Here is a 12,570-nt window from a genome sequence, read left to right as displayed (position 1 = left end):
AGTGACTCTGGGCCGGGCGGTGGTGGCGCACGCCTTTAATCCCAGCACTTGGGAGGCAGAGGCAGGCGGATTTCTGAGTTCGAGGCCAGCCTGGTCTGCAGACTGAGTTCCAGGACAGCCAGGGCTACACAGAGAAACTTTGTCTCGAAAAAAAAAATTGAAATAATGGCCATTGTTTAAAGAAAACAAGTTTCCCTAGTCCTACGTATACATATAAGAAACGTGTTGATCAGTAAAATAAGTAGCTAGTTTATTTTGATCTACTTACCCTTTACTGAACACTTTTCTCTCATGTGACTCTCCCTTATTCCTGTCAGGAATTCTGTCTGCATTCCATCTCAGGAATGTTCCACAGAGTGTGGACCGCCTTTAATTCCATCACTTGGGAGTGTAAGGTATGCAGGTCCCTGTGAGTTGGAGAGCAAGCCCCAGACCAGCCAGGGTTAGTCTCACAGTGAGCCTGCATCTCTTTCGTGGCATATATATGTGATTTATCTCGCCCCTCCCCTGCAGATCTCAATTTAACACTGATATTTAATGATCATGTTTAATGCTGTGCTGTCTGTGAGAGTGCATGCGAGTATCTCCGCACAAGGTTTTCCAAGCATTTCAGTGATTTCCAAGGCAAACACCGGGAAGCAGAAAGGCTCAGTTCTAAACCCACAAATTTGCTGTGGCCCTGTGCTGCTGAGGTTTTATCCTAGACTGTTCCAGCCGGCCAGCGCAGGTAAATGGCGAGGGCTGGGCAGGCTTCCGGATTAGCGGATCGGGTGCGAGCGCAAGCTGAGCCACCACACGCCAGCTAGCATTCCCGTCCTGCCCCGCGGCCCTTCATTGAGAAGCCCCCTCGGCGATCACGTGAAAGAGGCGTGCGAATCTCGTGACGTCACGAGGCCTAAACCAATAGGAGCTTCTGTTTATGTAGGGACCTCCGACTCCTCACGACTCGCGCTGCGCAGTCCGGCGGAGCTAGCTGGAGCAGGAACCTTGCGGGGTGGGCTTGCGGGTGGCCTTCCGCAGCGGCGGCTCCACCCACTCCCCAGCGTCCCCCTTCTTGGCCCTCGCTGCTGGCCGTGGTGGCCTGCTGGGTCCGCGTCCCGCCTCTGCTCCCAGAGGACATGCAGAAGAGAGAATGAGCCAGAGGGACACGCTGGTGCATCTGTTTGCCGGGGGGTAGGTCGGTGGGGCGCGCAGGGTGGAGGCTGCGGGCCTACGAAGGCCACACCGGGCCTGGGCAGGGGCAGGGCGTGAGTCGCGGCCTAGCTCGTCTGTACTGCGCGACAGCGGAGGCACACGGACCGCGGCCTCACGGAGGAGGCTCGGCCTGGTGATAAAATGGGAGCAGGTTCGGCCTTCCCGCTCCGCACGACTGGGCCTCACGTTGCCCACGTTCGCGGGCGACCTTGTTTCCGGCTGCCGCTGCGCGTTTGCTGCTGGCCCGCGTCGTAGCCGGCGGGGAAGGCGTTGCAGTGTTCTCCCCTCGCGGTGCCCGGGGATTATTTCCAGCTTCGGAATTTTTTTTTTTTCCCTTTGCCTGCCACCGTTTGCGGGAGATGGTGCAAAAGGGGCAGTGACTTCGAACTCTTTTTGTTTGTTTGTTTTTTAAGAAGGGAGAAGGCAGCCCTCCGAGCACTCCCTGCTTTGGAGAAGGGGTAGGGATGGATTGAGAGAAATCATGTATTAGATGAATATTTATATATGTATACGGGATTAGTATGGAGCCTGAAGTCTGGTTTGCTGATCCCTCAGCTTGAATGCTACAGCCATTTTGCTGAGCCAAGTTGTTCCTCCATTCGATATGTCCCTTCCCAATTAGTTAGAGAAGTTAGAACAACGTTAAGACTTACCTGCAAGACTACAAAGTTATCACAAAAAAAAAAATAGCTATGGTGAATTAACTTTTTAACCTATATAACGGAATAAAGTAGTATTTTCAAGTTCCGAAGTTTGATTTTTGGTCAGCCACTTTAAGGAATACGTACATACGCAGTCTTTGCATGGTTGTTTGCTTTGAGTTAATGCGTGGGGATTCTATTGCCAGTAATGACAGTACTTTACATAGTTGGCACACATTTCATTCAACATTTATGATCCACCAATTTTTGAACCGTCCACTATTCTGGCATTAAAACAACTACTAATTTTATGAGAACCAGTTTGCTTTTTGTGTTTCTGAAATGTTTACTGCCAGTAAAGGGCTAATTTAATTTCTCCTGTACCTGTACTTTGCACATGCTAATCAAGTTCTCCACCACAGGGCTCCATCCTCAGGCTCTTAGAGAACATTTTATTAATCAGTCTGACTCTCCCTCTCTCCCTGAGTGTGTGCATGTGGAGAAGGAGAAAGGAAGGATGTATTATTGTCTTGTAGTTGTTGAATTTCTACTTGTAATTAGATCTTCTGGAAACACCTGAAAATTAGAAGACTATAGCTGTAGTTCAGGTTGGTATTTTAAGTTAAGAAATGGACAAAACTCTTTAATCACTTCACCTGTGAAGCAAAGTTGACACAGTCTCTTAACTAGAGTGTTTCCATAGCTCCTTCGTTATTCTTTGTTGAAGTGTGTGTGTGTGTGTGTGTGTATGTGTGTGTGTATGTATGTGTATATATATATATATATATATATATATATATATATATATATATGAAAGGTTTTTTTTGTTTCTGGGTTTTCTTTTTTTTTTCGAGACAGAGTTTCTCTGTGTAGCCCTGGCTGTCCTGGAACTCACTCTGTAGACCTGGCTAGCCTCAGAAATCCGCCTGCCTCTGCCTCCCAAGTGCTGGGATTAAAGGTGTGCACCACCACCTGCCCGGCGCAAGTTTTATTAAAGCACATTTGTGTATGATATAAATGTTAGTCTGAATGTGTTAATTTTCCAGTTGTACTAGGATCATCACTTTGTGTTTATAAATACTTTGGAATTTAGGCCATTCTATGTAGGCTTTTGTTTTTGTTGAGGATTGGAATGGAGAATTAATGGTATCCAAAAATATCAGTTCATTTCTTCCACTTCCCAAGAAGTCTAGTACGTGCACAGTAGTAGAATGTTAAATGGGGCAAGATATGTGTGTTGTAAATGTCCCTCCTTCCCATTGCATCTCGAGCTCATACTCATATTTAGTGGTTGCTATATATATCTCCTATAGAAACAGTGGTAGGTGTGATGTCAAAGGTCATGTAATCAAAATATAAAAAAAATACAGATGCCAAAATATTCTCTAAGGTCAAACATTTTCATTCATGTAAAATGAGGAATAAGTAATTGTAGAAGTCTTGACAGCTCTACAGTACATAAATTCCGTTCTGCGTAATATTGTGGCAGTGTCGTGAGTACTGAACATATAAAGATGGAAGGCAGGTTATGTTGGAAATGTTCTTGTTGAACGTGTATAAGTTATATATCAAAATTGCTTATTTTGGCAATAATTTAGTGTGTTTTTCTTAATTGCTAGGTTTGTTTATCATGATAGGATTATATACACTAGTTGTAAAATTCACTTTACTACATAAGAGGCGTGTCTTTGTAGGCTCTATGCCTGGGCTTCCTTACATACAGGTATTCTTTGGATTATGCTCAATATACCTTAAAAGAAACAAGAATAATCTTTCATAGTGGTATTTATTCTTAGGCAAGGGTTTTCTTAACATGGGAGCTTTTGAGTTCCTTTCTTGATAACTAAAATGGTGTATACTCAGGTGAGCTCATCAGGATCCCAGAAAGATTTTTACTAGGGGCTGTATTGTTAAATAGGAACGTTTGAAACAGACTAGTCCTGGACCTTGGGTCAGAATGACATATCCATGTGCTTAACACGTGCTTTCTTTAAAGGTACCCTTTGCTCATTATGCTTTTGCCAGAGTTAATATTCAGAATTTGTAAGGTCATTGGTTGGGTTAGTTACAGAGACAAATCATAGAAGCCTGCAAAAAAAAAAAAAAAAAGAAAGAAAGAGAATGTAAATAAGGTTTAGTTTTCACTGTACTTCAGATGTTCACAATTGTCCAAAACCCAGTTCTAGTAGATCCAACAGGCACACATGATATAAAACATTTGTATACATCAAGTAAAATAAACCTTAAAATTAACAAAAAGTATATTTGTGTATATGGGTGTATACATGTGTGTATCTGTGTGTGTGTGTGTGTGTGTGTGTGTGTGTGTATACCACATGTTTGCAAGAACCTAAGCAGGCCCATCCTGGAACTGGTCCCTGGTCCTCTGCTAGACCAGTAAGTGCTTTCTTCTCCTCCTCCTTCTTTCTCTTCCTCTTCTACCTCTTCTTCCTCTTCTCCTCCTCCCTTTCTTTCTTCCTTCTTCTTTTCTTCAAGACCTGGTCTTTCTATATAGCTATGGCTGTCCTGGAACTCAATATGTAGACCAAGTTAGCCTAGAACTCAGAGATCCACCTGCCTCTGCCTCCTGAGTGCTGGGATTAAAGGTGTGCACCACCACCACCTGCCCAGTAAGTGCTCTTAACCATTGAGTCGTGTCTCCAGTTCCATCCTGCATCTTACTTAGACCTTTTGGGCTGCTATAGCAAAACACCATAAATCAGGTGGCATCTAAAAAGTTAACATTTATTTACTCCAGTTCTAAAGTCCAGGTGGTGGTGATGGCGAATTGCATGCCTGCCTGGCAGGGTCTACTTCCTCAGACTACATGCCCACTCTGTCTTTAAGTGGTAGGAAAGGCTAGCTGGCAGCACTCTTTTATGACACTAATCCCAAATAAAAGTCTCTGCCCTTAATAACTAGTCACTTCCCCAAAACCCAGCTACTGTTACCTTAGGTAGTTGGATTTGAACCTATGAATGATGGGGGAGATATCTTAAACGTTGAGACATACACCCTGTGAGAATTCATTCTAATGGATTGGAAAACCAAGAGAATTTTTAAACTATTAAAACAGTATTAGTATTCTTAAACTATTTCCCTGTAGTGGATTAGTGTAGGGGAGTGGGTTTGGGGCTCAGACTCTTTAGAATTCCCAAGAAACCTTAGGGTGGTTTTCAATTCTAAGACCATGTTTATAAAAATGGTATGACATTGTTTTCCTTTCACAAATCTGTTGACATTTGTATTGGTAGTCTAAAGGCAAAGCTGTGTAAAGGCAGCTGTTGGTAGTCTCATTAGTTTTTATCTAGAAGCAGAGTTTTTGGGTTTCTGCCAGTTTCATTTAAAAATGTTCATGAAAGGGTCTGGTAGATGGTTCTTTCAGAGAAGTGCTGCTGCCTAAGCATGGAGACTTAAGTTCCAATCTCCAATAAAAGCTTAGAACAGACAATGGGGGCTATCCCAAAAGCTGGTGCCTGTAAATGGGATATGTTCTTCTAGCTGGGCTGCCTTGTTTGACCTCAGTGGGAAAGGAAGGGCCAGGTGGGATGATACCCAAGGGGCCCCACCTGCTCAGAGGAGAGGGGGAGGTAAGATAGGGGGAGGATTGTGAGAGGGGTGACCAGGAGGGGACAGTGAAAGTAAAAATTAAAATTAAAAAAAAAAACAAAACATTAGAACAGGAAGAATCATCAGAGCAGAAGAGCCAACTGGGCGAGGTAGTGCCTGCCTTTGATCCCAGCACTCAGGTAGGAGGCAGAGGTAGGCAGATTTCCAGGTCAGCCTCGTCTACATAATGAGATCCTCTTTCAAATAAGAGAAGGGAAAAAAAAGTAGAATCAGTGTGTTCTGAAATCCAAGGCACGTGTATACTGTAGCAAGGAAGAAATGCTGATCTTTCTAGTGTTACTGTCTATAAATTATGTTTAGAGCCCTTAGCCATTGGACCTGATCTGATTTAGTGATTTCTATTGGATGTTTACAGCACAAGGGGTTATGTGATTGGAACAGGAAAGAGATAGAAAACTAATGGACTACTTTCAAATTTGATGCAAACGGAAGCAAATAGATTTAAGTTACACTTTATGGGGGAAATTTACTTTTTCAAAATGTATCATTCCTTCTGCATATTTTGTTTCCACTGTGGATTTTTTAGTCCTTAGTCTGGTACTCTACAGTTGTATCTTGATCTATGTGATAGTTTCCTTCCACACATCTATGTTTATCAGTTGATCAGCATTTTTGGATTTTATTAGTCTTTATTTTGCTCTAGCATTCAAAGTTTAGAATACCTTATTAATTTTTACTATACCAGAAATTCTACACATTTCTCAAATACCCCCTTTTTTAAAATCTAGTTTTTTCATGGTAATCTATTACTGCATAGGAAATGTTCCTATTCATTTCAGAGCCAGGCAGTGTGGCGCACGCCTTTAATCCCAGCACTTGGGAGGCAGAGTCAGGCAGATTTTTTGAGTTCGAGGCCAGCCTGGTCTACAGAGTGAGTTCCAGGACAGCCAGGGCTATACAGAGAAACCCTGTCTCCAAAAATGAAAAAAAAAAAAAAAAGAAAGAAAGAAAAGAAAAAACCTATTCATTTCGGAAAAAACATTTCTTGACTTAAATACGACAACTTTGGGGATAATGCGTACTTTATAATATTGGTTAACAAATATGGTACAAAAGAAAAGGTTGGAGGTGAGAAGTCCTTAATGAGGTTTACAGGATTTTGAGATGGACCATATGCTTTAATAAACAACCCCCACCCACCCCAACCCCCGAGATTGGCTAACCATTTTGTGAACTGGTTTTTAGTGTTGTTTTTTGTGAGATGGTGTGTTACTTGAAGACAGAAAAATGAGTCAGCCTGTTCATTCTACTTGTACAAAGTAAACTGTGTTTGAGAAAATAGGTTTGTGTAAAGATAAGAAAGATGGATTCTTAAGCGCCTTTAAAGGCGTGCACACAACTCAGTATTATAGACCTATTCAGAAAATGCTTTTCACATGTAGGAATTTCTTTGCCTGTCTAACAAGTGTCCTCGCCCAGACACACAGCCTTAGAAGGAAGGCAGCTTATGTCTGTCTGACAGTCAGTCTTGGAATCACTTCTTGCCTGTTGCCCTTTCCTTCAACAGAATTTTGAATATTCTTAGGTTCCTGTGCCCACACCTCAACTTGTTTAGTAAAAGGTTTTTTTATAAACACCGGAACTGGTTCTAGTTTTTCAGCAGTGAGACTATAACGACTGTTTTTGAGTCTGTGCACCTGGCAGGTTCATGGTCTTAGCAGGATGGTTGAGATTGATCTGCTTGGTACTGTTTGCTATTGCTTGCTATTCAGTGATAAGTTCTCCTTTGCCTTATCCCCTCATTCTCCACTTAGTCCTTATGCACCATGGTAAGCTTCTGTGGAGAAAACACTTTGAAGCCCTCAGTGGACACACCGCTTTCTTATAAGGTCTGTTTGCAGAGGGTTTTTTATATTCTGTGCTATTAAACAGTCTCCTGGTTACACTGAGCTTGACTTGCTCAACTGTGCCTCTTACTCAAGAGGTTGGTAAAAAGTAGTCAGGTACTAAAGTAGCTGACCGCTGGCATGCTAGAAATTTTCTCTTATGTACATAAGCAAATAGAAGCAACTCCTTAAAGGTGGGTAAACTTACTATACAAACATTAAAAAGTAGAAGAGTTCTAATTGTCTTATAAAGCTGTTGCATCACCGGGCAGCGGTGGCACACGCCTTTAATCCCAGCACTTGGGAGGCAGAGGCAGGCAGATTTCTGAGTTCCAGGACAGCCAGGGCTACACAGAGAAACCTTGTCTCGAAAAATGAGAGAGGGCGCTGTTGCGTTAAACAAGGTTTAAATAGTCTGTAGATTAATGCATAGAATATATGATTGTCTTACTTATCTAAGTGATCTTGGCTGTTTTAATCTTCTGGTGCCTTTTCCTCCTTGGTCCTTCCTTTCTTTTCCTTTCCCTTTCTTCCCTTCACTCTCTTCATTCCTTCCCTTTTTGGGTAGATGTGTTTTGCACTGATCTGTAGTTCTTGATCCCCTTGCGTTAGCCTCAAGAGTGCTAACTTACAGATGTGTACCACTCTACCCAACAACGGCCTATAAATCTGTGTGTGTGTGTGTGTGTGTGTGTGTGTGTGTGTATGTGTGTGTGTGTGATGTTTTACCTGCCCATATATCTGTGTTCTGTATGCATTTTGGGTACACTTGGAGAGCATTGGCTCCTCTGGAGCTGCTGTTACATACTACTATGAAGCTCCATGTGGGTGCTGGGAATTGAACTTCTATTCTCTGGAAGAGCAGCCAGTGCTCATAACCATGAAGCCATTGCTCCAGCCCTTGCCTGCTGTCTATAAACTTTTAAAATGCACGTTGATCCAGGTACTTTGACTAAGAAGAAATAATTGAGGTTACATTGGATATACTAATAGTATTATGCCATTTATAGTTCAGTAAGATTCATAATCTAGAGATTTGTGATGCTATAATGATTTTTTTAATGTTCTTTGGTCTCAAACTTGGCTGTTGTCTCCATGGAATTGCCAGTGAAGAAAACATGGAGCAAATGAGTGATTTACAGAAATAACTTTGAATTCTGACTTTTAAATAGTAAGATATTCACATTAGCAGACTAATTGGCTACCACACTACAGTCAGTGGCTCAGGGCCACACCACTGGGTCAGAGGAGAAAAGCACTGAGGAGGCAGGAGATCCTGGGGCCTACAGTCATGCACTTAGAGCGGGCTGCTGAGAAGCCTGTCTACAGCCAGTGAGACTAAAGGTAGTTAATTTTTCTTTCTAGTTTGTCATTTTCTTTGTGTCTTTTGCTCTTTGAGACAAAATCTGTTATATTATATACCCATAGCTAGCCTGGAATTTGCTATGTAGACCAGGCCCACTAGCCTCAGGTCCACTTGCCTCTGCTTCCCCAGAACTGAGGCCATGTCTGGCTGGTTATCTTATTCTTTTACTTGTTTTTCTGATAGTTGTCAGAAACGCTTGAACCCTTTTCGCCTTTCTGGTGATTTTTAATCTAGAACTTCCTGAATGGGTAACTGGAGACTTTTCAGCTAGTTTTGATTTCAGAAACTTCCTCATCTTGATTCTGCAACATAAACTGAGAGCCTCATGATCCAGCCTTCTTTTTATCTTGAGACAGGATCTCACTAAGTTTACTTGGCTTGTCTTGGAACATTCTAGCCTAGGCAGACCTTGAGCTTGTGATCCTGTTTCACCTCGCTAATTTTTAAAAATATGATTATGTTGGTTATGCAAAATAGCATTTCTAAAAAGTTTAAAATATTGTCTTATAAAATTTATTTATTGATAGGGACCTAGAAAACTGGAGTAAGGCTAAAATAATGCATAGTATTTGGGTTTGGTTTTTGTTTTGAGATAGGGCTAGCCTAGACTTGCTTGAACTCACTGTGAGAATAACCTTGAACTTCTGATTCTGCTTCTGCCTCCCAAGAGCTAGAACTCTTAACCCTATACCATGGCTCTCAGGCCTTTCCATTAACTAGTTATTTACTTAGCTTAGAATAATTATGCCATCCACATCTTATATTTGTAAATGAGCTAATACTGCAGATTTAATATATTTTAGTGGTGGTCATCTTCATTTAGGCATAAAGTGCATTGTAGCACAGTGCTTTGCTCTTGTGCAGTAATGATGCTATAAAAATAAAATATCTTTTTACCCAGTGATGCTGGGTACTCAGGAGGCAGTCTGACAATCTGATGTTTTCTCTTTTTTGTGTTCTCTCTGGCTATCAAAGTCTTTCTTGTCTGCAGTTGAAAAGATTGTGATAGTGCTTCTGCATCCAGTGTATTTTCTTAAACTTGGAACTCAGGTTTTTGAGCTCATCAGGGAATTGACTCCTGCCCAGTAGCATGGGTGTGTGGGTTCATGCGTGGGTGCTGGGAAATTAGGGCTCAGCTTGTGCTAAACACTCAGGAAGCCTTATCCCAGCTGTATTCCCTTTAGAAAGTAAGATTTCTGTCACAAATACCTGCTATTATACTTGCTGCTTCTGGGAAGATTCTTATTGGGTATATTAGTTGTGAACATAAACATATTAAATGTTTTGCATAGTGGAAATGCATTCAGCTCTAAACGCTTCATATATTACTAATCTTAACACTTGGCTTTTGTCCTAGTTTGCTTTCTGTTATATGATAAATCCACCACAAAAAGCAGCTTGGGAAGGAAAGGGTTTGTTTGGCTTAACATATCCTAATCACATTAGATCACTGAGGGAAGCCAAGGAAGGAACTCGGGTAGGGCAAGAGCCTGAAGGAAGGTGTGGACTCAAGCAGAGGCCAGGAACACTGTTTACATTGCTTACTCTCTGTAGGCTGCTGATTTTGCTTTCTTAACCCAAAACCATCTGCTCAGGGGTGGCACCACCCACAGTGGGCTAGACCCTCCCACATCAATCATTTAAGAAAATGACTCTAAGCCGGGCAGTGATGGCGCACACCTTTAATCCCAGCACTTGGGAGCCAGAGGCAGGCGGATTTCTGAGTTCGAGACCAGCCTGGTCTACAGACTGAGTTCCAGGACAGCCAGGGCTATACAGAGAAACCCTGTCTCGAAAAACCAAAAAAAAAAAAAAAAGTCATGCCCAGAGGCCAAGCTGTTGAAAACCTTTTCCCATAAAGGCTCTGTCTTCCCATATCACTCTAGTATCAAATTGACAGAAGACTAACCAGCACAGCCTTTTAAAGATCTGTGTTCTTCAGAGTTTCATACATGTGCAGTGAAATATATCTACTCCTATAAACCTCTCTCCAACACCCCCATATTCCTTCCTCTCAGTACAGTCCCCTAATTTCATACACATGCATTCATGCGTGCATGCGTGCGTGCTCCAGGACACACACACACACACACACGCACGCACGCACGCACGCACGCACGCACGCACCCACGTATACGTATACATACGTATACCCACTCTATCTAGTTAGGGCTGCCTTTGTGTGCCTGGGTGTTGGGCTATCCACTGGAGTGTGGAAATTGTACCAGTAGCCACAGCACTCAAATTTTAGAAAGTAATTCTTACTCTAGCAGCTGTCACTACCAATAGCTTTTTAGTAAGAATGGGGTCTGGAGATTATTTACCCCATTTATTTCAGGATTTGGCTGGCTTGACCTTTCGTAGCTAACCTCAGCTTAAACTGCTCTACTCCCTTTAGTCCCTTTGCTCCATAGAGTTCTCCTCAGTTGTCCTGTCAGACACGTCTGTCACTCTCACTTTTAAGTTCAGAGTTCATTAAGTTTTATCCCAGGAATTCTCTCAAACCTCTTGGAGGCAGTCTTTCCAAATTACTTTCCCTTGGTGACCACAGATCTCATTTCTGCCCTTCTAGTTTTTCATTTTCCAGAGTATCATAAAAGTGAAAATCTCATAATTACAGCCATGTGTGACAGGTATTTTCTTTCTTTTTCCTTTTTCTTTTTTTTTTTTTTTTTGTTTTTTTTGTTTTGTTTTTTTTCGAGACAGGATTTCTCTGTGTAGTCCTGGCTGTCCTGGAACTCACTCTGTAGACCAGGCTGGCCTCAGAACTCAGAGATCCGCCTGCCTCGGCCACCACCGCCCAGCAATGACAGGTATTTTCAAGGAGCATAATGTTTGAGATTCATCCTAGGTTTTTTTATTGTAGAATAGTATTCAATTATAGATACACTACAGTTCAGGAATCCTTGATTGAGTCCAACATTTGTGTGGTTTTTCAATTTTTGGCCACTACAGGTTAAGCTGCTATAAACATTCAGAAACAGGCATTTCAGCCTTTCTGTCTGTCTCTGTCCAGTCGGAACCTAGGTGTGAGGGAGGTTACAGTTTACATGTATCTCTACCTGCAGAAAGTGTCACTCTGTTGATATGGTTGTTCCGAGCATCAGCCTTTTTAATTTTAGCCATAAATAGCTAGGTATCCCATTACATCCCAGACAACCAATGACTGAAAGCAGTTCTGTGTTTGTTTGAATACACCTATCATTTGTAAATTCTGCTAAATATCTTGTTAAAGGGTTGTCTAGTCTGAGTAGCAGCGCTTTGTCAGGCATACGATTTGCTTTGCAAATTAGCCTTGGCTATCTTTCCATTTTCTTAACAGTTTCTGTCAAAGAGTGCAAGTTTTAAACTTCAGTATGATACAGCTTTTCAGGTTTAATTTTCTTTCTTTCTTTCTTTCTTTCTTTCTTCCTTTCTTTCTTCCTTTCTTTCTTTCTTTCTTTCTTTGGTTTTTGGGTTTGTTTTTTTTTTTTTTTTTTGGTTTTTTGAGACAGGATTTCTCTGTATAGCCTTGGCTATCCTGGAACTCACTCTGTAGACCAGGCTGGCCTCAAATTCAGAGAGCCACTTGCCTCTGCCTCCCAAGTGCTGGGATTAAAGGCGTGTGCCACCACTGCCCAGCCCCGTTTTCTATATTAACCTTGGATTTCATTAGCTCCTGTTTCACTGCAGTAAGTAAATCTCTGATGAGTTGTTATCTCAGAATCTCACTGGGTAGCTTTTAGTGCTGTGAGGAAAAATTGTTTCCATTTTTCTGTTGTGACTGGAGTTTTCAATTTGCTATGTTTTTTTAAGACAGTATCTTATTCTGTGCCCAGGCTGGTCAGTTCTAGGGCTATAGGCATGTACTGTATGGCCTTGTCTAGCTTTACATGGGTGCTGGGGACTCTGCTCGTTTCTCATGCTTTGTATA

General features: G+C 42.0%; 1 protein-coding gene across 1 annotated transcript in view; it reads left to right on the top strand.

The window, feature by feature from the left end:
- Positions 1-1,022: 1,022 nt before the first annotated feature.
- Slc25a36 (solute carrier family 25 member 36) overlaps positions 1,023-12,570 on the top strand; it is a 35,867-nt gene continuing 24,319 nt past the window's right edge. The window contains exon 1 of the mRNA XM_028758969.1: positions 1,023-1,173. Coding sequence (XP_028614802.1) covers positions 1,133-1,173 — 41 coding nt within the window. The 5' untranslated portion in view covers positions 1,023-1,132. The remainder of the gene's footprint in view (positions 1,174-12,570) is intronic.

Source organism: Grammomys surdaster, unplaced genomic scaffold (genome assembly GCF_004785775.1).
Source record: "Grammomys surdaster isolate TR1022 unplaced genomic scaffold, NIH_TR_1.0 126248, whole genome shotgun sequence".
NCBI classification, from domain to species: Eukaryota; Metazoa; Chordata; class Mammalia; order Rodentia; family Muridae; genus Grammomys; species Grammomys surdaster.
Note: the sequence above shows the minus strand (reverse complement) of the source record. Positions and strands in the feature narration are given on the sequence as shown.